The sequence below is a fragment of the Rhyacophila brunnea genome, unplaced genomic scaffold (assembly GCF_057557595.1).
Source record: "Rhyacophila brunnea isolate RB1 unplaced genomic scaffold, BYU_Rbru_1.0 scaffold_2, whole genome shotgun sequence".
NCBI lineage: Eukaryota > Metazoa > Arthropoda > Insecta > Trichoptera > Rhyacophilidae > Rhyacophila > Rhyacophila brunnea.
Window position 1 is genome coordinate 13,933,396 of NW_028232859.1, and position 24,405 is coordinate 13,957,800.

Here is a 24,405-nt window from a genome sequence, read left to right on the forward strand (position 1 = left end):
TAGGTTAGTTGTTTAAAAGTTGTTGTTAGTTGTTAGGTTAGGTTAGTTGTTAATGTTTATACACCGCTAATAATCAATTTGCTCATATATTTATCTTCGTATATAAGAAATTTATCAAAGTCTATAATATTTACATATCATAACATATAACTTTAACGTTAGGTTAGGTTAGGTTGTATTATCCGTTAATATATTAAATGTATAATTTATAATATTAAACTCTTTTATGTTTCCTTTTCATAATAACTTTAAATCCATAGAGGTATTAAAAGAAAAAGAGGGGCAAGGAATCGGCTTTCTCATACAACTGAATGAAGCAGGCTAACAATAGCTGACAACTTACGAGAAATAGCGACGCGATAAAAAAAATCAGGGCATTACGGAGGATTTACTTTGGTCATTATAACGTACAAATATAATATAATGTTAACGTGGAAATTTTGCCGTAACTTGATTACCAGCCCGCCTCACCATACTTTTTCACTATACCAGCCTGCTTCATCATAATTTCATATAACCTGTCGCCCCTAGTTTAAATCTAAATATTATCATTATTTAGTATGTATACCACTGTATAATTTTACAATCATTGATGTATATTTTTAGCATATTAACACGTCATACTTGACGTCGGTCACTATAAAATATTAACAAAGAAAGAACCAGCAATTATCACAAAAACACATTAATAATCCACAATTATTCCAAAAAAGTAATACAACGCAAAATTCATCAATCTTTAAGGCAGTCTGAATACTAAGGTGCTACGAAACACGAGTCGAGTGCTACGGCACGGCGTAGACCCGGCAATTACTTCATACAAATCAATCGATCCATATAATTACTAGTCAGTCTGCTATCTTTTACCGGAATAATATATCAGTCACTATAATGCTTTAGACTCCTGTTCATGACACTATAATTACTGTACTAGTATTTTATACCTGGTGTATTATATTTATTTGACATGTCTCTAAATAACTTTGCTTTGTAAATGAAAGGTTTTCATTGTTATATTCATGTTTAGATGTTATTGATTTATTAGTGTAGTGTTTGAGAATCTAGGTTATAAAGACAATCAGGTAGAACATAGTTTACAAAGAGGTTGAATTAATAGAACACACCCGCCCCGTCTTGAACCAGACTATGTAAAAAATGATTGTTTTGATATAATTGAATCGAAAAATTTTAGTTTATTATTATATAGTTTATTAAGCCAAGTCATAAATAGTGATAAGTGTTTGGTAGAGATATAAAAAGAGATAATCTGGTATAATATAAATAAATAAATACTTCAGAAACCACGCTGATATAACTTAATAGTTAAATGTAATAAGTATCGAGCTAGTATTTAACAGCAGTCTAGTCTAATCCGTATGCATATTATTTCTATTAAATATAGGATTTTATTTTTTCGATAAATCCATAAAAAAATAATTTTGAATTTTTTAATTTTAGATTGATAATTGAATAGTGATAAAAGTTGTATAGTTGAGTTACATAAATATGTATTTCTTTTGAGATAATAATATATACAGTCCGATTCTATGTACGACGATGTTATAGGGAGAACAATATAATTATTTTTTGTTTACTCAACTCATTTCAAGTCGCACTCGGTCCAACCTTTTATTCTAGATTTTTCAAAAATACTCATGCATATTTCTGATGTTTTTCAAAATTGTGTTTTTTTTCAATAATTATTTAGTATGTATTGAAAATAACAACACTATCATTGATTAAAAAAAATGCTGGCCTGCTTTTGACGATTTTCCATTTAAATGATCGTGGTTTATTAGAAAAAAAAATGTATTATCGTTTATATTATATCACAGAATGACTCGGAAAAACAAATTATGGAGCACGCATATTATGGTATTTTACATATATGAATAATATAACAATATTAAATGAGTGCAGTTTATACACTAGCCTTAATAATGTTACTTTTATTATACTTATATGTAAATAAAATTGAAATTTTCTTTAACACTTTCACTCTACTATTCGATGAAAGTTCAAATTAACTCTTTTCAATTACACAAGTTATAATCCATTTATATAACGTAATTGAATTTCTTTATTTAGTTTCTATTATCATAACATGACTTTGTGGGTCTATTTAAATACAATGCGGTTATTGGCAGCTATCGATGGTAGTTTATCATATATATGTATTAAAACGGTTAATAAGTTTACCTAGACGGTTAAAAAGTGCTATGTTTTAACAGCCCCTCTCTTGGCTGTGTTAACTTTTAGAGCGAGATAGATAGTTTAGATGGCTAACTCATTGTAATAATTATAATACATAAATATGATAAATTGATAAACTACCGTCGAAAGCCGCCGATAGCCGTCTTATGTATAGAATAGACCCACTGGATCAGTTTGTGTTTCCTACTGTTATTATTTTTATTGTCTGTCAGAATTTAAAGCCTAGTTTTTAATTGATAATATTGATAAGAATTTTAAGGTTTGTAGAATAACTATATAATAATAAACTATACATATAACTGATTAACAATAGTATGTAGGTGTGTACCTTCATAACACATCAATGAATTTCATTAATATACTTTACGAGCTATACAATACAAGATATATCAATATATTATGGTGTTGATTGATAAATGATTATTGTCATATTATTATCAATTTCATTACATTGTCAAGCAGCTGATTTTGATCTACAACCTTTTACATAGGATTTCAGAAATTGAATATGATGAATAAATACACCGTTAATGGGCCTGGTATTCATAACACGATTTTTGTGACTATTTGTCGCGTGTTTAAAAACGTTACTGTTATATGACTTTTTTTGAAGAGTAAATATAAACGTAATGGAGTTATATTATATTTAAAAAGTAATATATGTATATTATATAATATATTCTCTTTTTATGAATTTTATGCGTAGACACGTCGTTTATTTTTGAAGTCTTGACAATGGTGTTAGAACCTAAATAGCCATTGACTTCAAAAACGTTCTGTAGAATTTAATATAATTTATATTATCATTTGGAAAATAATCCTGACAGTTAAATCAAACAAAATTAATTAAAATCGAATCAAAAGTAAACAGACTTTATCTGTCATAAAAATTCAATATTGGAACTGGCAGGAAAGGTAGTTAGAGTACACAAACTTCCTATTTTTTATATGCAGAAAGAATTCAAACATCGTATTTTGAATTTGATATGTGTATATAGATTAAATTATATAAATACAGGATGCACACCACATCCTCTGGGAATATACTAAAATGTGTACGGAAAGGGAAGAGCTGCTCAATTCGGTTCAACCTGCTGTTATGCCCATCGAACCGTCCGACCTGATCGCAACAAAGGCCAATTTTATTGCATTTAGAAAATTTGCGGCGTCATACTGCCAACGCGAAAATCTCTTCACTTCGAATGTTCGACACTTTTGTATTAGCTTTAATTTGTTACTTACTACAATTTTTAATATTACCTCTACGTGCTTACGTGCTCATCTCTACCTAGATAGAGTACTCTATCTGGGTACTTTAACTTAAAGTCATGTAAATTCAGTCAAAGTACAAGACTTGGGTAACTACTCCTGATACATTTTCAGTCATAAAAAGGATGCTTCACATCCAAACATAGGGTCTAGTGATACTCCCGGTTAAGACTGGGTGTGGTTTGGTAGGGTCATTAACTTCATTGCATACAATATATACAATTATAAATATTCTTATAAATTTGATCAATATATCACTTAATATGTATAATTTTAACTAATTCAACTTCAAAAGTGAGGTTTAAGTCCTAAGTAACTATGCATCGGGATTTATCTGTAAACAGTGTTTATCTTTACTGTGTCATGCATTTATCTTCCTATCGATCCTTTTAGTATAAAGGTAAAACTCACTGTGTGTGATCGATCACCTATTTATTTATTTTATCAAAAAAATGATTAGTTTAACTTACCAACATATGCTCTAACGTCGTATGAAGTTCCGATTGGCGCCCCTCGATATTCTTTGGCTGGCACCAGCTGCACACTTGGTGGAGCTAGCGGAGTCAGCTCCATGCTGAATGCGTGCGCCCTAGAACCCAGTCTCTGGAGTAGAGCATCCTGGAACAATTAAAATATTCAATTAACATTTATTATTAAATGGATGTATTATTTTAAGTAGCATTAGATTTATATTTAATTTTTATAGTGACTGAGTTATAGTGACATAGTGACAAAATTGTGAGTTAAATGTAAATATAGACGAGGAACGGTATCATGAGAAAGTTGAGTGATAATACGCGGACAGCTCAATTATATTCACTAAACGTCTCAGTTCTTGCTCTATGTGTATGAGATTTACTCTTTCCGGTATTGCGCAAGTCTGCGCATAAAAGATACGTGAAAGCTCAACGGAACCTGCTGAATTTTGACGGGGTGCCTGAAACCTACCTATATCACTAAAGTTTGAGTAAATTTTGACCAAATTACGAAGACTGACCAGGAGTTTATAGGCATTAAATATATTTACAACACATGTCTTAATTAAATTCAGAAGTTTTATGATTACAACCATACTGGATGTCATATTCGAAAAGGACCAACTATCTGCACGCTAAGTGAATCTAGCCTCTAAGGATATCAGATGATGGATAGCATAGTAAGCAAAGTATCTCCTATGGAAGCAAACAAGTATTCAATATACTAAGTATATATACTAATAATAAGTGATAGGGTGCACTGTCGACATTTACGTGATATGGAGGTTCTCTGATGCCAAAACCTGCAAGTGCAGAAAAATAGAAAGCATGGAACGCATACTTTTATTTTTCTTAGAATGTATGTTATTATTTTTGGTTTATATTATATATTTAAAATATCATCAAATATAAATCAAAAAAGAAATAGGTAGATTAATAATAAATATTATATTTATAAATAGTGTATTTATTATTTTTACGTTATGAATATTTTGGATATTATCAAAGGATTTATTCATCTAAGGCTAATTTTATCTCCACTTTCCTTTATGTTGATTCATGTTATTTAAAATCAGAAATGATAAAATTAAATTTCAAAAAGTTTAAGTACATACATATCTGAAATTAAATATTTTAAATTAAGCTGCTCACAAAGAAGGCGAAAAACGATAACATCTTGAAATATCAAAAGAGAAATGAGATAAAACAAAATTGCACCTGATTTTAAGTCTGGAGTTTGAAATCTAAAAATATACCAAGCAGACTGCCGATAGAATGAATGCATCTTTTTTCGATATTTAAAAATATCACTCGTTCGATGATTCGAATCCGTAGATAAAAAAGAAATATTACAGTTGAAAAAATATGGCGTCATTTTAAAATTATGTTAAAAAATATTTTACGTTGCCGAGCTTAGTATCTATTACAAAGTAGATGCGTCATGTTTATTGCTATCGGATAAATCGTTTGGAATAAAATTGATTTTCTGAAGTTTATTGAATGGAAAATGTTTAAAAAAAACTACCATTTAGTTGAAATTGTCAATTAGTATGAAACTAAACTGAGTAATTTATTCTCCACGACGATATTTTTCTATTTATTCCTTTTTCGAAAAAATCAAGCGGAAGTCAGATTTTAGCGCAATCGTGTATTACGTAATATCAATGTGGATATGTTTACTTTCATTATCATTAATCTATAGGCCGCCTAGTTTGGCTCCTTTACATAGAGAACCTTTTGATAAGACGAAAGCACTTTGAATTTAGTAGCAATGTAGGCGGTTTATATTATTAAAGAGGTCATAAAATAACAGGATACTCCAATAGAGCACGTGTAGTGGGTGGCGAAAACTAAACATCAGTCAAGTTTTAAATATATATTTGTATTTTTAATACTAGCAATTAAACTGGACGGTGTTTACGTAGTATAATTCGATAACATGAATTTTGAACAAAGTTTACTTAATTTCTACAATTTAATAGTTGTTAATATTGACCGCTATTTTAGGCTAAACACTCATAATATTTAGATCGAATTTAGTAGTATTTTGTGATGAAATAGCTGTCAACGTCAATTTAAAATGGGTAGAGTAAATGAACTAAATATTCTCCAATCACCGCTATTTAACTTTGAAATATGTCTAAGTATGCTTAGTAATTGAATAAAATAACCAAAATATAACAATATTCTCCGAAATATGGTGAAGTGTTTTTCAGATTTGGTAGCGCCTCCCAAATTCTTCATAAAGATAACTCAAAATAAAATATATTAAATAAATGAGATACGATAATTAAATCTATTAACACAAACTATCTCAAGTGTAATCTAACTAAATAGACAATATGTCAATACAACAGCACGACCAATACGGTCCAGTTAAAAACTGTGGCACACGACAAACGCATAACGTTACGTCAAGAAGGAAGAATTCACATACCATTTATGATAAATATAGAGAGAGTTTGAACATAGGGGTATTTATAGAGGGAGGTGAGAAGGTGCCACTCTCTTATAAAATACGAGGAAATAAATTCCCCGTACCCCCTGGTCTACGACTTGTTATTACTTAACGTAACGTTTTCCGGTTGTCATGTCAGATGGCTTTAAGAGTTACTGATATCATATTTATGTAATATTTTTTATCATCAACAGAGTACCGCTATTAAAATTCATTTATTATTTAACTATAAAGGTATTTTTATAGTGGCCATATAAAACACGTTCGGTAATGAATATTAAAAAATAAAATCTATTGTTTTCCGCCTTACCTATTTACCATACAATATAATTGATTTATAATTTATAGGATAATCCTTTAGCTAAATTCACACACATTTTTGATGCATTCAACATTCTTACAGTTCGAAAAGCATTTGGTGTCATTCATTGGTCAGTGCATTTATTGTATTAAACGGTATGCAGCCAATGGGGTATCGAATGATTAGCATGGAGTGGTTTTGAGCCAATTAGATTTTATTCTGTGTTTGTCCGAACTGGTGGACAATGTACGGGTTTCGTTTATAAAAATGTCTTCCCATTAACGCACCAAAAAAAAATCAAATCTCATTGCTGTATATATTGTACATGAAAACGCATAAAAAGAAATCTCATCTATAATGCACGTCTATAAATTAAATAACACAGTAAAAACTATATACACTTTTATTATGATTTGAATATGAAAGTTTTTATTGTTATAATACTCGTATAAGAGAATCTGATCTAACGAAAATTATTACATACCTACCGTGAAGAAAGGTTCCTCCCACTATACTGCTCATATATTTACCATGCGCCATACAACATTTTCCGCGCTTCATTTAATATATAGACCACTAATAATTTATTGTCATTTAAAAAATACAAGGAACATTGACTACAAGTATCAATTTTAAATAAATCTTAATACTATAATTCAGTGATTTAAATAATAATGAGTAACAATGCCTGCTAAATTTCATACAAGATATAGAAAAAATATAACAACATCTAGAACATTTCGAAATAAATAAATTCGACGTAATTTTGCAATATATTATTTACGTTGCATTTTTTGGTTTTATTGTCAAAATACATAAAACTAATTCCGAAATCCTAGCAATTTCATCAGGACTGCGAGATTAAAAAACCAAACAGGATTGCAAATTTAGCTTGTAAAAGTAGCTAAATTTTTATTATCACGAAAAACTACATCTAGACAAAAAAAATCTTTTGCTTCGTATTCTGTTTATATTAAAGCCTTTGATCCGGCTCAAAAAACACACTTATCATTTTTAGTATAAAGAGAGAGCAATTATCCCTGTTTCATAATATTTTTAAAAGCTGTACTTAATCTTTGCTTAAAGAGGCAAAATTAATCGCAAGAAAAGATAATCTTTTTTCTTATTTTTAATCTTATATTATTATTACTTGGGCAACGAAGTTGAACTGGTACTACGATAAAGGCAGTAATACGAGTTACTACGATAGCTGAATTGTAACGTATAGGTTTGTGAAGTTGGTCTCGGGTCAATATTCCGCGTGTGACATATTCATATGTCGGATCTTTGGGCATAGAGCACGGGCCGAATAGGTTGAGTGGCTAATACACATTACTCGTAAAAATCCGTTTTGAAACTTCCGCGTGGCGAAGATTCACATCGAATTGAAAAGCAAAAAATACGGTCGAATTAGTAAGTATAATATGAACTTTCAGCATTCTTTGGGTTTGTAGTATTAAATGTGCATTATTTGCAAGTAAAAAAAAATAGGTCCCGCTCTACCAGATGTATGCCACAAGCTCTACAAGTCCGTGAATGCAAGGCCGGCTTTAAAAAATGAGCGTATATACACGCTGTACTTTACACTCACTACACTAGCCCCAATCGGTTGTTTTAAATAAATTATTATATTGTACACAATATACTGCCATCTCTTGTTATCATTGTGACATTCTTAACTAATATACAAGTCTTTATGATAAACTATTAATATATTTTTAAATAATGGTGTTTCTAAGGTTTTATTTTCATATAAATTCGTGGCCCGCCAGGTACCATCATTCTAATACCGTTGTTTTGATTACTGACGATTTAATGTATACCATTTTTTAGGCTTGTAACACCAATAAAAAGCATGTGTGGTTTTGAAAAGTAAATCTCAGAGTATAAGTGTAAAGTTTGCTAAAAATGAATTTGCAATGACAAAAAACTTGACTCATTCACTTTGACATACTTTTTTCTTTTGTTTCAGTTTCATAGAAGCACGTCTACCCGAAGAGGATAAAAGGTTTTTCGTCAATATTTTAAGGGTTTTTTTAGATTTTGTAACGGTTATTATGTTTACTTATTAATTACGAATTGCTGAACGTTGGAAATATTAATATTTGTCATTGAAGATATTGAAAGGAGATTACAGCATGGATTGCGGGTTATACCGATTGTTTTATGAGTAATGCTTGTAAGTCATTTGCCCAACCCATTGAGTTATTTCAGTGGATCAAGCACAAATAGAAAAAGAAGGTTTTTTTTCTTCTATAAGTGGATCAAACTCGCAATCCAACGTTTCCGAGACGTGCCCACTACTGACCGTGAAAGCAACTATTCAATTTGTCTCGTCAATCTCGTTTCTTATCACACTGTAAAAATACATAGGTACTGACACCTGCCCCCCAGTAACAAAATTCAAAAAATACATAAAATTAACATTCACGTTAAATAAAAAAGTATCTAATTTTATTACGGTTTTACGATTACTTAAATTACCATTAAATTTATAAACGTACCTAGTTATAAACCGATAAAAAGATCAAACTCTGATTTATATTTTTATACCCGCAACCAAGAACTAATAGGACAGCATGTGTTCGAAAATGAGAGGTAAACAGAAAGGGATGCGCCACCATTACGTGAATTGAGTTCGACTCGAGATGATTTTTCCAATTTCCCGCCAATAAGTTAACCCAACAATTGCTGAACAACATTTCTCAACAAAATTATTTTTATATATCATTGTAATCGTAAGTGAAATTATGTGTTGTCAAATTGAAAACGTATAGTTATCCCGTTAGTTTTTAGATCATTAAATTTAATGGTGGATTTTTTTAGTATCATGCAATAAACTAATATATAATACTCTGAATTTATTGTAAAAAATAATATACTCTACCTTAATAATTTAACAGTGCTCGCTTTTTTAGTAATTTAGTTTCTACAAAATATTATCATTGCATAATTAAGTATATTGTATCCACTATCCAATAATGAATTCTAATGACTGATATTTTTCAGATAGATTTGTAAATATATCGCTTTCATTAAAAAAATATATGGCAAAGTCAAAATATATGGCAGGGAGAGTTATTAGTTTAGCGGATGTATTAAAAAACTCCATTGTAAGAAATAGTATAACATCCACCTAATTTCACCAAATGGCAGGTAATTTTAAAACCTTGGGAGGATAAACTACTAATGCTTCCGATGTGTTAGATAATTATTATCAGGGGAAAAAAGTTAACGTAGAATGTTGGCATACTTTGGTCACTTTTAGTGGCATCTTGAGAGATATCAACTTCTACATTGTATCATTCAAAAGAAGAATTCCGGTAAGGGAGACCATTTCAGAAAAAGACCGGTCTGGCTGAAGAATCTTAGAGACTGGTTTGTGTTCAGCACTCTATTCCCAGTTTAGAGCAATGAGATATAGAGAATGTAAAATAATCATCGATAACTACTGATAGATATGGAATAGAAGGGATTACTTTAAAAATTTATGCATTGGCATGTGTAGGGTTAAACCGAATTGAGTTTATTGCGGGAGCTGGGTACGATGTCATGTTTGCCGAAAGAAAATTGAAAAATCAATTTTCATTTGTTGCCTGGACGTATTTCACTATAACGTTTCGACTTGTTTACTACGTGTGACACTCTTAAAATATAAACTTGAATGGAATGTAGTAAGTGTGACTTATTCCTAAGAAAATAAATACTAACATCAAGATTTACTAAGTTGTATATAGACGAGTATAGAATGTAAAAATATAAAGTAAGGATTGATTAATTTCCTTTCAAATATTCGGTTCAGACTTCTCTCAGTGAACTCTCTTGTGAAAACTTTTTTGTTTCTCAAAGATTGCTTTGTTGCTTTTATTTGGCAGTATAATCATATTGAAACCATCTACTTTTTGGAGCCTTTGGTGTTGTGCTCAATAATTCAAATGATGCTTTAATAATTTTCATTGAAAATCGTTCAAACGCGTGTTTTATAATTAGTAATATATATTATGTATATATTATTCTTTTTAACACTACCACAGACCATGAGGTCAAATGACTGTAGTGTAGTGATTCAGTAATATAAATGAGACAATACAAACTCACAGGTTTTGAGAAAATCACAAATATCTATCGAGCTATATTATACCAAGAATCGAATCTAGAGCCCCCTGATGAAAGGCCAGTGCCTTACACACTGGACTACGAAGGCCACAACAACAACAATAAGTTTACCACCTTTTCCGCTACAGGCGAAACAATTGAAACTCCTTTAACAGAGAGATATTACTTTGCAAACCATTTGCCCAGCTTTACTTTAAATTTATATAAACTTTGTGTTTCTCAAATTTTGTCAATAGTACGGACCCCTAAATAAGCAAGTTTATGACCCTACGATATTTTTCCAATAGCTTATATAATTAGCTCCACTACCAGATGAAAGCTTCAGCTACTTATACTCTTCTCGGTCCTTAATTCTTCGCTGTCACCTGCGTCTACCGAACTTTATGTGTTCGTCTATTCAGCAGATTTTAGGGCGTCTAGAAAGTTGTTTAGTATCCTTTGAGTATAATTGTATGACGGTATTTATCCACTCGCCGAAGAATATGTCCAGTCCATTACCATTTAATCTGCTTGGCGATCTCTATCTCTATTGGTTTCTTTTGTGGTCTTTCCGCGTTATGCCCAACTTGCACTTTTTCATACCACGCTGCGCTACTCATAATTTTTGGACTTCTACATTAAGAGTCTATGTTTCACATGCATACGTGAATACTTGTAGCACACATTTGTTCAACATTTTACGCTTAAGACATAATGGGAGGTCACTTCTGACAATACTATTTAGGTGTCCAAATGCACTCCATTCCAGTTTGGTTCCGAGAGGTAAATTGACATTTTTATTGTCCAAAATGACGTAGTTGTTGACTCGCTCGGTTTGAGTGTTATTGATGTTGAGGATCGCTTTTGGTTCAGCAAAACAGTTTACCATTACTTTTGTCTTCGAGATATTTGTCTTTAAGTCTACTTTTCGGGATTCATTTGCAAGCTCATGCAAACTAATCAAATCAGTAGGTGATGAAAATTTCTTTATTTTGTATATATACACATATATATATTTCTATATTGTACGTACCTAAGTCATGGGCTATCGCTAGTTTTTAAATAACCTAAACAAAAAAATCAAAAGCATAGAAAAAAGTCTTATTTGCGAAATAGAAGCAATCAATCACGTGTATTTATTTTAGCTGCCGCACTGTGGCGCTTCGTGCGTATTTTTCCCGCGCAAAAGAAAATTGCGCCAACACAACAATATAACTTCTAATCAAGAGTTTACGTGGGAGTTTATTATTGTTCTAACGTCTCTACATACAATAGTGTGCTACTCAGATTTCATTACCGCGCCGCGTATGTTGGTAGAACTGCGCCACGTAAAGGGAATCGAGTTTTTTCTTCTTCGGTGTCATTTATTTTCACTGCTGAACCATGCGGAACCATTAATTTCTACTCTACACAGGACAATTATGGAAAAAGCTAACATCCCTTGACATAGTCAATCTAGCGTGTTTTATTCAATCAAGATTTTAGGTAAATTTAAATAAAAGTAAGTACATATTATTCAATATCATTATCCGGGTGGGTTCCATCCAGAGAATTTTTGGTATACCTTTTATTATGCATCGGGTTACTGGATAACTGGACGATGGGACAACTGAACGACAGAAATCTGAGTGCTGTTGCAGTTGAATGAACTTGAAGCAGAAAGTATGCATCCGAAGTCAAGTTTTTATATATAATTTTACCGTGACTTTAACTGCAACCCACTAACAAACCCCCTCTTCTTTTTTGAGTGAGGATACGTTATCCAGGTCTTCTCTGTAATTATCTTAAACTATTTACAATTTTACCGAGCTCTTTCGTCCTCCATAATGCCAGGGCAATTTTGAACTCTTCGACGTTTTTAATAACACATGAATGTAGCAGCTATACGATGTGTCATTAAAATTTAAGGCATTATACCACTAGGTAAGCAATGTTCTTCTGAAAAATATATTCATCACATAACTACGAATCAGTTTTAGAAAGTAAATGATTTTTGTGTTGTCATAAATAAATGATAATAGAAATGATTAAGAAAAAAACTTATCTATACCACTGTTGTGAAAGAGAATGCAAGAAGATATCATCTTAATACATCTACTCATTCTATCATGACTTAATAAATATGGACGTTTATTGTCTGAATTTTTAGGAGTAGTTATCGTCCATCCTCTGTCGATATAAATAACTAGAATGAAAGTAAAAAATTGGTTTAAAAATCATTAATATTGCCTGCATAAAATATATTGAATACAAGTACTAGGCATTTTATAAAACAGAAAAAGACCGTTTTTATGACATCAATAATTCTAAAAGTGTCACACAGTAAAACTATAAAGGTGTACGCATATTATTTTATTTCTAAGTATGTCAAATGTGATGCAAAGCTAATGAATAAGGTATATTACATTATAAGCTGTCTGAACCGGAAATTACACCACACTATTAATCCTATTCGTAGATATATATACGCACGCATAAACATTATGTTATTAAAATAAAATCGATACCTTAGAAAGCCAGTCTTCACGCGATGGGGTTGACGTTAATATCAATTACCCAAAATTAATAAAATTAACCTAGAAACTGAATATGATGTGTAGGTTTGAAGCTAAATGGTTACTATTCATTTATTAAATGCACAACGTCCACACTCTGTAATATAAATCTTGGGATTACTGCCAAAAGTTGGTAAGTCTCGAAATCATATTATGAAGTAATTTCAATTTGAAAGATTGACACGCCCTCTAAAATCAGGCATAATTCTTATTTCTTTGTGCTTTATGTGATATATCGGATGATATATATACACATATATATATATATACACACATAATTCGTTGTTAATTCTAAATACCTAAATTATATATAAAACCAACTTTTGGTAGCAATCCCATGAAATAAACTTGTGAAATATCTAAATCCCATCAAATCCCCTGTATAAAAAATCTCAAAAAGTGTGTGTGGTCATCAGAGTACAAGACTTGTATCTGTATACCTAACCTTCTGGCATTTAAAATAAATCAATATGCGTTTAATATATTTTAAAATAGTCACTATTAGGCTCGTCGCATATTATGATAGCTATCGCAGGGAATATCACGTTGATGTATATTTTAGGGACGATTTGTCCATGAGGATATTAGATACGGATGTGGAGGTGTCTTACCGTAATCAATCCGTGCCGTGATCACGATATACGGTGATCTGTGGTTGCGTCTAGACACCGTTATGTGCGACGAGCCTTGTATTTTTTTCACGATTGATTTTTAAATTAATATATTTAGTGGGTATTTAAATTTAATGCTCTCCTGAAAATGAAGTTCTTTTGAATCACTGATATTATTAATAATATTTGATGAAATATTCCGAATAATAACTCAACTAAGGATTCAGTATAAATTGAAATGGGTAAAAATGACATTTCAACGAAGCTATATGAAATAACCAATGACTCGGTTCGAAGATTTTTTTTTAAAAATAGTCTTCTTTTCATTTATACCTATTACATTTTGTAACTATTAAAGAAAATATATTTTCAAAGATTAGGTACATTGCTGTGTAAGAAAGTTTCATTGAATTTTTTAAGCTTTTGCAAAGCGCTAACACAAATGTTGGTAATTTAATTAAAAAAATATACTAAGTTATATATTTACACAAGGCGACTCTTGTAAGGCGCTGGCCTTTAATCCGGGGGCTCCGGGATTGATTCCCAGTGAGGTCACAATATATGTATGTAATTTTCTCATAGCCTGGGCGCTTGTGATTGGTTAACTTCTATTACTAAATATACTAAAATATAGTGTTTCACTACACTACTGTCATTGGGCCTCTTGGTATGTTGTGGTGCTCTAAAGAATATATTATAATATGTATGTGAAATTCAAAAATTACGAAGAGCGCAACGTGGCATGGCAAGGTACATGTTAGACATAACGCGTAAAGATCACAAAATAAACCAACGGGTAAGGAAGTTCTCGATGCGATTGATATTACTAGAGGTCGGCGATCTGAATACAAGCCGTCATCCAGTGGTAACCAAAGGTTAACCCATGAATTAGGCAGATAATTTGCCTAATTCATGAATAAGGTAACGGGCTTGCATTTTTCATGAATTAGGCAAAATTTTGCCAATTTCATGTAATACGCAATTTCACACATTCGGTGTAAAATATAAAAACCTAACTCTATCGACTATCAGGCACTTGATAGAAAGTGAATTTATAAGAATTTTGTATTTTTTATTTTGTCAGTGACTCGGATTTCCGAATAGGGTATACCAACACCAACCTATAGCATATAATATGAAATCATAGATATGTGAGTTGTGCCATACCATAAGTAAGGTATACATACTTTTAATTAAAATCGTAAAATACGAATTACTATGTATGTATTATTCTAAAATTAAATTCTATTGAGTGTACATACTCTAAATCGGAAACAGAATTATTATTTTCATATACGGATTAAGATATTTAAAAATAGAATATTCGTTCTTCTATCGCGATAATATCGTATTATGATAATCTTTCTTATAGCTAAACAATTTAACATTAAAAATGCATACATGCTACTTCTTCTCGAGAGCTGCAATTAGGCAGGGAAAATATTATGATAACCGATTACATCGCTTTTTATCGTTTGGCACCGCTCCGACTATGTCTCGTTTTCTATCAAAGATATAGAAATCACGTTATTGTGGCATATTTATAATATCTATACATGTACCTAAAAAAACACACTGATCTGGCAATATCGCAAAATGGTTCTTAATCAAGATTTTATATTTTCTTTTTTATCTTATCTTAGTCTTGCTCATACAAATATTTCGTCAACAGTCGTATTAAAAAAACATTATTCTATAACTCTATAAATCTATGAAAGAGAACCAAATAAAAACCCTTACATTTTATTTAAAGATGATTGATCTAATCAGGGTATTTATAATATTATAAAAAAGTAAAAAATATAATATTCATTATTTGCAAAATCTCATTTTTGGTAGAATACTCGAGAAAGTTTCTGAGTTTTCTTCAAAGAGATTTTGTTGTAGTTTGTCGACCTTCCATAAACGTACCATTTTTATTGTATGTATATATGTATGTACGTATGTCTGTACATACACACTATGTCTCTTTCATTGCAGGTGGTTACCTTACAAGTTTATGTAGTAATGTTTCACGATTATAATATTTGAAATTTCAATGGGGGTAACATCTTTTCGCAAAGGCAAAGACAAGAATACAATTCGGTGAGACAATTAGACGATGGTTAAATAAAGTGTCTGCTAAAATTTTAATCAAGATAAACATTTATTAATCATCATCATCTTAATCACTTTCGATATACTTTTAAGGGTGGAGATATTGGAGGAGAAAAATTGATTGGAGATTGCTCGAGTGAATCGAGGAGCGAGAATTTATTGCTGCATAAACGGTACACTACAGGTGGTACCAAGAATAAACAACGCAGGAGAGGTGTTAGCGGTACGAGGCTCGGTGGAAGGAATGATTGAATCCCAGGCATGGTGAGAGAATAATTCAGGGCGAGAGGGTGCGCTGGTCCGAGGCTCGGAGGAAATGAGATTTACTTAGTCCGAGGCATGATGCTAGAGTGTATGTTGCCACTTACTATAGCTAAATTTAAATATCTCATCGATCCAACTAGATATTGGTCGCCTTTTATGTTTTTTTATATATATATATATATTGGCTACTATTGGATAGTGCATCTACGTTATAATAAAATTTTGAGAGATCCATATCCGGATAATAATTATTAAGGTAATTGATATCTTAATTTAAAATGAAAAACCTGATTGCCTGAAGTTAACGCAAGTTGTTAAAGCGCTTCAAGATGTAAAAAGTACTAGTTAATTTCATCATAATTAGAATGATAGCACTCTCATATTTTAATTGGTAAAGCACATTGGCGAAAATCTAGTGGATGCCGGTTTGAGTCCCGCGTATTTTTTTAAAAGACTTTTTTGGTAAGTGTTTTCAAGTTACATTTTCTAATCACAATATGAAGTGATCATTGAATTAAAAAATGTTTTTTTGTTTGCTTTCTTATATATATATTATTTATCTTTAGATATTCGTGTATTATGGCCAACATGCATCTTTTTATACCGTTTTGTATACATCTTAGTTTTTAAACTTCTCTTTTAAATCCAATTTAAGGTTAATGTTTTGTACCCACACACATATTTTTAGTAGTAGAAGAACACATTGATTACATCAGGAATAGTGAGGTCATTTTTCAATATTTTATTCAGTTGTCTAACTAAAGTACACTATACATGTTTCACTATGCTTGCTAAAATAATTTTTTTTTGTAAAAATAAATATGTTTTCCAGTGTTCAACTCTTGTCATTTCTACCAATACGTGAATCAAGAAGAATAAGTACCATAGACTGGTTAAGGGTGATCCAGGAAAAGAAAACGGATTTAACTAAAGGCTAATATAAAATACAACAAGATTTCATTTGTGGCTCTCAAAGAAATGGTCAAAGAACTTTACTGTCTGATGTTTGGTCTAGCAAAATTGGTTTAGTAAATAAAATTTGTAAAAGTATTATTCGGAAAAATAGTTTTGTGTAATTAAAAGATTTACCAGAAATAGCCAAAATATATTTTTTGAATATTCATTTAAATTATTTTGATATATTTTGGTTCCGGGTAGTGGATTAGTAAATTATTATTATCGACAAAATTAGAATCAATTATTCATTGTAGCGTAGGTACTCAGTATACAGAAAATTGTTAATTGAAATGCTGTTCCAACTTCAATAATAACCGGTATTGTGATTTAGCAAATACATAAAATTGATAACGTACAATTATTTAACGATTACCATGTCTTCAATTAAGAGAACTTATTTATGATAACATCGTAACATTTTGTTATCATAATTTTATTATTGGTATTATGGCAAGGCTATATTCATATAGTTCTACGGTGACTACTATTTAGTCAAAAGGATTAAACTTCAGTATTTTTCCAAAATATGTTTTAAAGGATAATAATATTGTACGTGACTAAATATACGTTGTGTCTAAAGCAGTGATTTCCAAACTTTATGTTACTACGCGTCCCTTTTAAAAAATCTAACCTTGGCGCCTCCACCCCTTTATTTCATTAAATAATTACAGACACCTTTTTAAAAAGTCAACAATGTATCTACTAATACAAAAATGAAAAATACAAATAAACAAGTTTTACTACTTATATTATACCTATTCATTTTTAAATATTTTTTTTTCATGCGACGAATGTGCTTGTTTATTAGCACAATCAATCTCCTCCAATAGACATCCTTCACCACTAGAATTCAGGTAATTTATTAATATGAATTTTAATATAATAGAGAGATAATATGGATAACAATTTAATTATTACTGAGAAGGATGCAGTTGATTGTGAGAAATGATTATGTTAAGACACGGATGTAGATACGTAACCCTTCATATACCATCTGTCATCGTTTCCGTTTTTTTTTTTTTTTTTAATATTGCTATAAGGGATGAGATACCTAATTTTGCAAAAATACAACGATCCAAACGCCATCAGAGATTTAAAGGGATGTAATAGTTAATCGAAGATATTGAGTCTAAATAAAAGAAACTGAAGTTTAGAAAATTATGAAAATGTCCACAGGATCGTCAGAGTCATAATATTTTGCAAAAGAGTCACTCATATATTTGATAATTGAGTGATGGAAAATACTTTGAAAATAATGCAGAGAGGTTTTCTATTGTCTTCTGAACTTATAAAATTTTAAATTTGTTTGAGGAAGCGTCTACGACTGGGAAGTAATCATGATGTAAGTTTTAAACTTTAACTTGTAAAACTGTGAACTTGTGATTCACAGACTTTTTCTTTCGTGGCACACAGTATGACAAACACTGGTATACTAATTGTTATAAGAGATAAACAACTACCAACTAAACAAAAAACCAATGCTATCAAAAGTATACAAACTGCCTTTTATGCACAAGTATTAAAATAAACATAATATTATTTGTTTGAATTTTTTACGTAATGAAAATATAAACGCTAGAATTTTATAACGAGTTTTGGATTCAAATGTCCAAGTTAATTAAACATGTTATAACGGTTTAGAAAAAGTATTTATTCCGAGTTAAACTAACATCAAAACTAATTTAATTATAAATCCTAATGAGTAATGAATAAATTAAAATTATATCAAATACTAACTATACCTAATCTTCAACTATTCAGAATAGTATGTTCAACTTTTCTTTTGTTCATAAAAACCAAACAATATTAATTCATCAACTACAATACAACTTGTCATACTATTATGTGGTAGATTAAAGCGTTCTTTGAGGTATTTGAACTACTCTATTCTGTAATATGGTCGTGGTTGTAATATAAAATATTCACAAAATTATACTCCTTGGAACAAGAATGTCAAGGTTGAATATTCCATATTATTTCGTAGACAAAAACATACATTATATATTTTGAATTATAATCAATCAACGAATTTATAATTTTTGACATAAATAATAAATACTTTACGTACACTCTCTACTCTAGTTTTCAGGGGAAAAAATCTACAATAAATACCAGATTCAAATGATTTGATATTAAATTATTTAATGATTATCTTGGGTATTTTACTCAATAAGAACAACTATTATTGTAGTAATAAGCAGTAAACAAGTTAAATATACGAATATTTATTTATAATATAAATATAATATTTATTTAGAGTAATTTTTGGAAGGTTTCTAGTTAAAAAAATACTTAAGATAGAAAGAAAGAATTTTTACAAAAATAAATTCAAATTTAGTCAGATTCCTGAAAATGATTTTTAAAAATTTCCAACATAAAAAAAATAAGTTAGCAACTATAACTTTTGAAAAACAAAATTTAAAACGCTATAAAATGTCAAAGAATCGCATATCAGTGAACAGAGATAAACATTTGATAGTTATCCTTTTGGTGGGGTTTTTTTAATGGAATCCGAGAGTCAAACGATTTTAGTGCGGTTTCTATTTGAAAACTTTAAAAAGAGACTTTTTATTCCCCTGACGCATTCAATATTGAAAAAATCTCATTTTACTTTGCAGTCAAACTTTTATAATGAATTTCGGATATCGTTCAGAATATCTTTTAAAATTAAAATCGGATGAGTTCATTGGCAACACAATATACTAACGTTATAATATCAACTACCTATATGTAGGTACAATATATGCCAAAATAATACATACCTACTTTTAATATCATATTGATTCCCTTATGAAATGACACAAATACATAACTAATTACTAATATTACAAGGTTTAGTCTGACATGGATTTTGAAAAAAAAGCAATATCCTCGTCGTTGTAGAATCAATTTAATAAAATAACATAACAACCTTCTCCAATTTAGATAAAAATATGTTTGCTTTATCATAAATAATTTAATACATTTAGTAGCAATTAAATTAAATATTTTATTTTTATCGTAATAGATTTTTGGGTTTTCGCCATGCGTACATCTTCCTTCTTTCTTCGACGTTTCGGGCTCTTTGCAGAGGTTATTATTAAGATTAAGAATTAATAATTATTAATACTTTTTATTAAAGATCTAAAAATATTAGATTTGTATTATTAAAAATACAAATTTTCTTTAAACACATTAAACATTAAAAAATCTAGACCGAGTGCGATTTGAATTTATGAGCTATTATCGATACGCCTATAAGTCATACTAATTAATTTTAATAACTATGCTATTAGAGATGCTCAAATATCATCAAGGAAAAATAATTTTCTCTATGATTATGTGTTATAATATAATGTTCGATGAATTACGTGGCAGTGAAGAACTAGCTATCGAAAAGAGTGGAATGCTTTAGGGGAGGCCTTCATCGATCAGTGTATCCAACTCGATTTATGACGATGATATTATGAATACGATTTATAGATTGCGTCATATGTTGCCTTTCCGAATATGTTAATATTTTTGTTTGTTTAATACTGAATACACACAAAAAAAAATGTGAGTTAGAATGCAACAATCCGGTCCGACATTATTTTCAAGGAATTTAAAAAAATGGGTATCATTGTGAGATTGTTTCCAAAAAAATAAAAAAAAAACTAACGAAAACTAATCGTGAAATAGGGTAAGAGGTACAATCGTAAGCCACCCTCCAGTGATGGGCCACTCAGCAGTAAAACACAAAAAATAGGTATTTTAAAACCTAAGTTATGGGTATTTGTTCCTATATGTGACTCACAACATCATATACTTTGGTTCTAGCACATTATTTCATATATAGGCAGCAAGACTGACCATATAAGTGACCATTTTGTATACCAAGTCACACGTTTTGCATTTTGTCTGACAATTGCTTAACTTTTTGTTAAGGAAATAACATATTTTGAAAGGTAAGATCTCTTTAACTACATCACTAATTATACTTTTTTTTATTAATCGTTATGCTGCAAATTCAAACATATAATTATGTTAAGTTTACGACTATTTTAAATTAAAATGACACATCTATCTGGGTGGCCATTTACTGCACTAAATATATGTAGCAGTTGTATGATGGGCCGGGCTGGCCCATGACTGAAAAAATGGTTTTTTACTTTTAATTAACTTTTTTATGCTAAATAAAATATTTATAATGCACTATGGTACCTACCGTTTTTATTTTTATGTTTTTTTAATTTTAAACAGTCGTTGGCCACGTGGCCGATCACTGAATTTGTACTGGCCCATCACTGTATTTAGAAACATTTAACTTCCCATTTCTTTTAGAATATCAAAATATTGAATAATTTAAGTATTAAGCATACTTTTATAAATATGGGGAATCACTATGTGAAGTTGCAAAAAAAAAATCGGAGTGCTACGATCGATATCAATACATTGGAAATATTTTATATCTGAATCTGGTTACTGTGGGTATAGAGTTTCCTATATCATTTTTCGAAAGGCATAAGCCACATCTTATCTACCAAGTTAGTGAGCTTTGTCAAAATTTTATTTGAAATACATCTTATAGCACTATAATCCTAATGCACCTAGGATTCATCAGCCTATAGATATAACTGTTTTCCCTCCAGTTAAAGCTGCAAAATATCGCAAAATGCTGTTTTCATCCTTAAAGATTTTACGATGTAGTGGGCAATTAAACAGAATAAAACCTTAAAAATATTCAAAATACTAGCGGAGGTAAATAGATAAAACATTTCTTATACCATACTTATCAATTGCGGAAAAATTTAATCAAATTAAGTCATTATCTGACAACAGCTAGAGCATAGAAAATATAACCCAATTAAATGTATATAATGTGTCAGTGCCGAGAGAGAATGCAACATGGCAATAGATACTGAACGCATGGAATAAATATATAAAAATATTGTAAATATACTATCTATAGTTCTAATTCAAACATTATCATGACCTCAGATACCAAAAATAAACGATAAACATTTTTTACAAAGAGTTCCATTTGCCATCACTTTGCAAAAATATAGAGATATTTAAGATCAAAAAATGGAAAACAAGAAAAGTGCAGAGGAAGATAAAAAAAATAAAGGCAAAAACAGCACATTTTAATGAGAAAATTGAAAGTAGAGGCAATCAAAAATAATAAAGTTTAAAAAATGGCGGCCAAAATCATTGTGCGATTTGTGAAGTAATAATAAAACATCTTAATAAATTAGAATTTTCAGTGTATAAAGATAGCTTCCATTCAAATTGCGTTCCAAAATCTCAGCAGGTCCATGTCCCAATTGAGATTGATGTTTTATTTAGTGACTCAGATGATGAAGTATTCAACAGACAGGTTATTAATTTTCTAAGACCTTAGAATCCACTCTCTGTCACTCTATCCTCTTTTATTACATCAATGGTGGGATAAAGCAGTATGTTTGTTGATTATATCATAAGATTAGGCACTTTAATTCAATATTTTATTGAAAAATAAGCCATAGTTGTTTAATTTATTCAGAAAAAGGCGGGTGGCCCATCACTGTCTGGAAAGTGGCCGATCACTATCTGAGTGTGGCCCATCACTGTACTTTTTGCGATTTTTTTTCTTTTATATTTTTTGTTATAACCATGTTTGGTGTTATAAAATATGTACACATATATATCAGTATACATGCTTTGTAAACACGAAAAAAAATTGCATTTCAATAAAACCGCATTAATAAGCTTGTTCTGACCGATCAAAGCAAGCCATTCGTTTAACTGGCCCATCATTGTCCCTCTTACCCTATAGCTGTGCTTGGTGTTGCAAATAAATGCAACTCCTACAAGACGTGACGTCATTCTTCTGTCTGTGTTTATTATTGAGTTTATCTGTATCAGTGACACCAAACAAATGAATGTATGAATTTCAAAATAGACCACCTCCACACAGTGAAATCATTAGATAACATCGAGCACTATTACTGGCTTTATCTATTAAAACGGACGCCATCAGCATTCGCGAAAAAGCTTTACATTGCAGCATTACTACTTATTTCGTTCGCGTTTTAAATAATAATTTAGATGCAATCATGTTGGCTTGATCGGTGAAACTTTGTTTCGACTTTTTATTTAGCTTGTGGTTCATACATTATAGATAACATCGCAGCTATACTAAAAAACAGGTGTAGATATTCATTGCAAAGTAAGTTAACTACAATATTATTTAACCTTGTATTAACTACATTCAGAGTATATTAATATGTCTTTGCGCATTGCATCAGTGTAGACTTCAAATTAAAATTTATTTATTTTTTACATACCCTGAACATTAGAAATTATAAATTCAAGTCGTTCACCAACATGACACTTAAAAACAAAGAAACAGTGTAAAACCCTACAGTGAAGACAGTGTTGATCATCTTAATTTATTGAGTTTCTCTAGATCGAAATGATTAAGCTGAGAAGCAGTAGTTGTATTATCAGAATCATTTATCATAATTATACTTACCTATTTAATCGTAATTCAACAAATGTTTTTTTTATTTATTGATACGGTAAACTAGAAACCCCTGTTTCCGCCCCCACGATGGCCGAGCAAATTACGCGTCGGCTTATAATGTCCTGGGTCTGGCAAATACACATGTTGTTTTTCAATTTGTATTTGCAGTTAGAGTTTGGACCTAATTGGTTGAGTAAGTGGTTAATAACCATTTCTCGTAAAAACAAAAACCTCCACTCCTTAGAGGCACATATGATCCTATTTGGTAAAAAGAAAGAAGAAGAAACTAGACGAAAACATTATTTTTTTAAAAACTAACACACGGCGCGAAAGTTGCAACTTTCAGTACCGTTTGTCGTCAAAAAAATTACAATACCCGTTACCTGGCCATTATAATAGTTTTACACAATATAAATTTTCTCGCTCTAGAGTCATTTAAAAAGGATTAACGTCATCTAAAGCTACACCCTTCTCCATCACTGAACAAAATAAAATAAGATAGCATTTTCACCATGAGACCATGGACCATGGATATAGAGAGAAAACTTTGTATACATTATCGATTGTAGTGGGTTATATGGTGGCCCTTTCTCACTTCGTAGCGTTGGTATTAGAGTGATCTACGTTATGCAGGTATGGCAT

The 24,405-nt window shown here is 30.5% G+C and overlaps 1 protein-coding gene across 1 annotated transcript in view; it reads right to left on the reverse strand.

Moving 5' to 3' along the window:
* LOC147071896 (arrestin homolog) overlaps nt 1-24,405 on the reverse strand; it is a 159,895-nt gene that overhangs the window by 56,999 nt on the left and 78,491 nt on the right. The window contains exons 4-5 of the mRNA XM_085946420.1: nt 3,954-4,101; nt 3,306-3,308 (exon numbers count right to left, since the gene is read on the reverse strand). Coding sequence (XP_085802546.1) covers nt 3,306-3,308; nt 3,954-4,101 — 151 coding nt within the window. The remainder of the gene's footprint in view (nt 1-3,305; nt 3,309-3,953; nt 4,102-24,405) is intronic.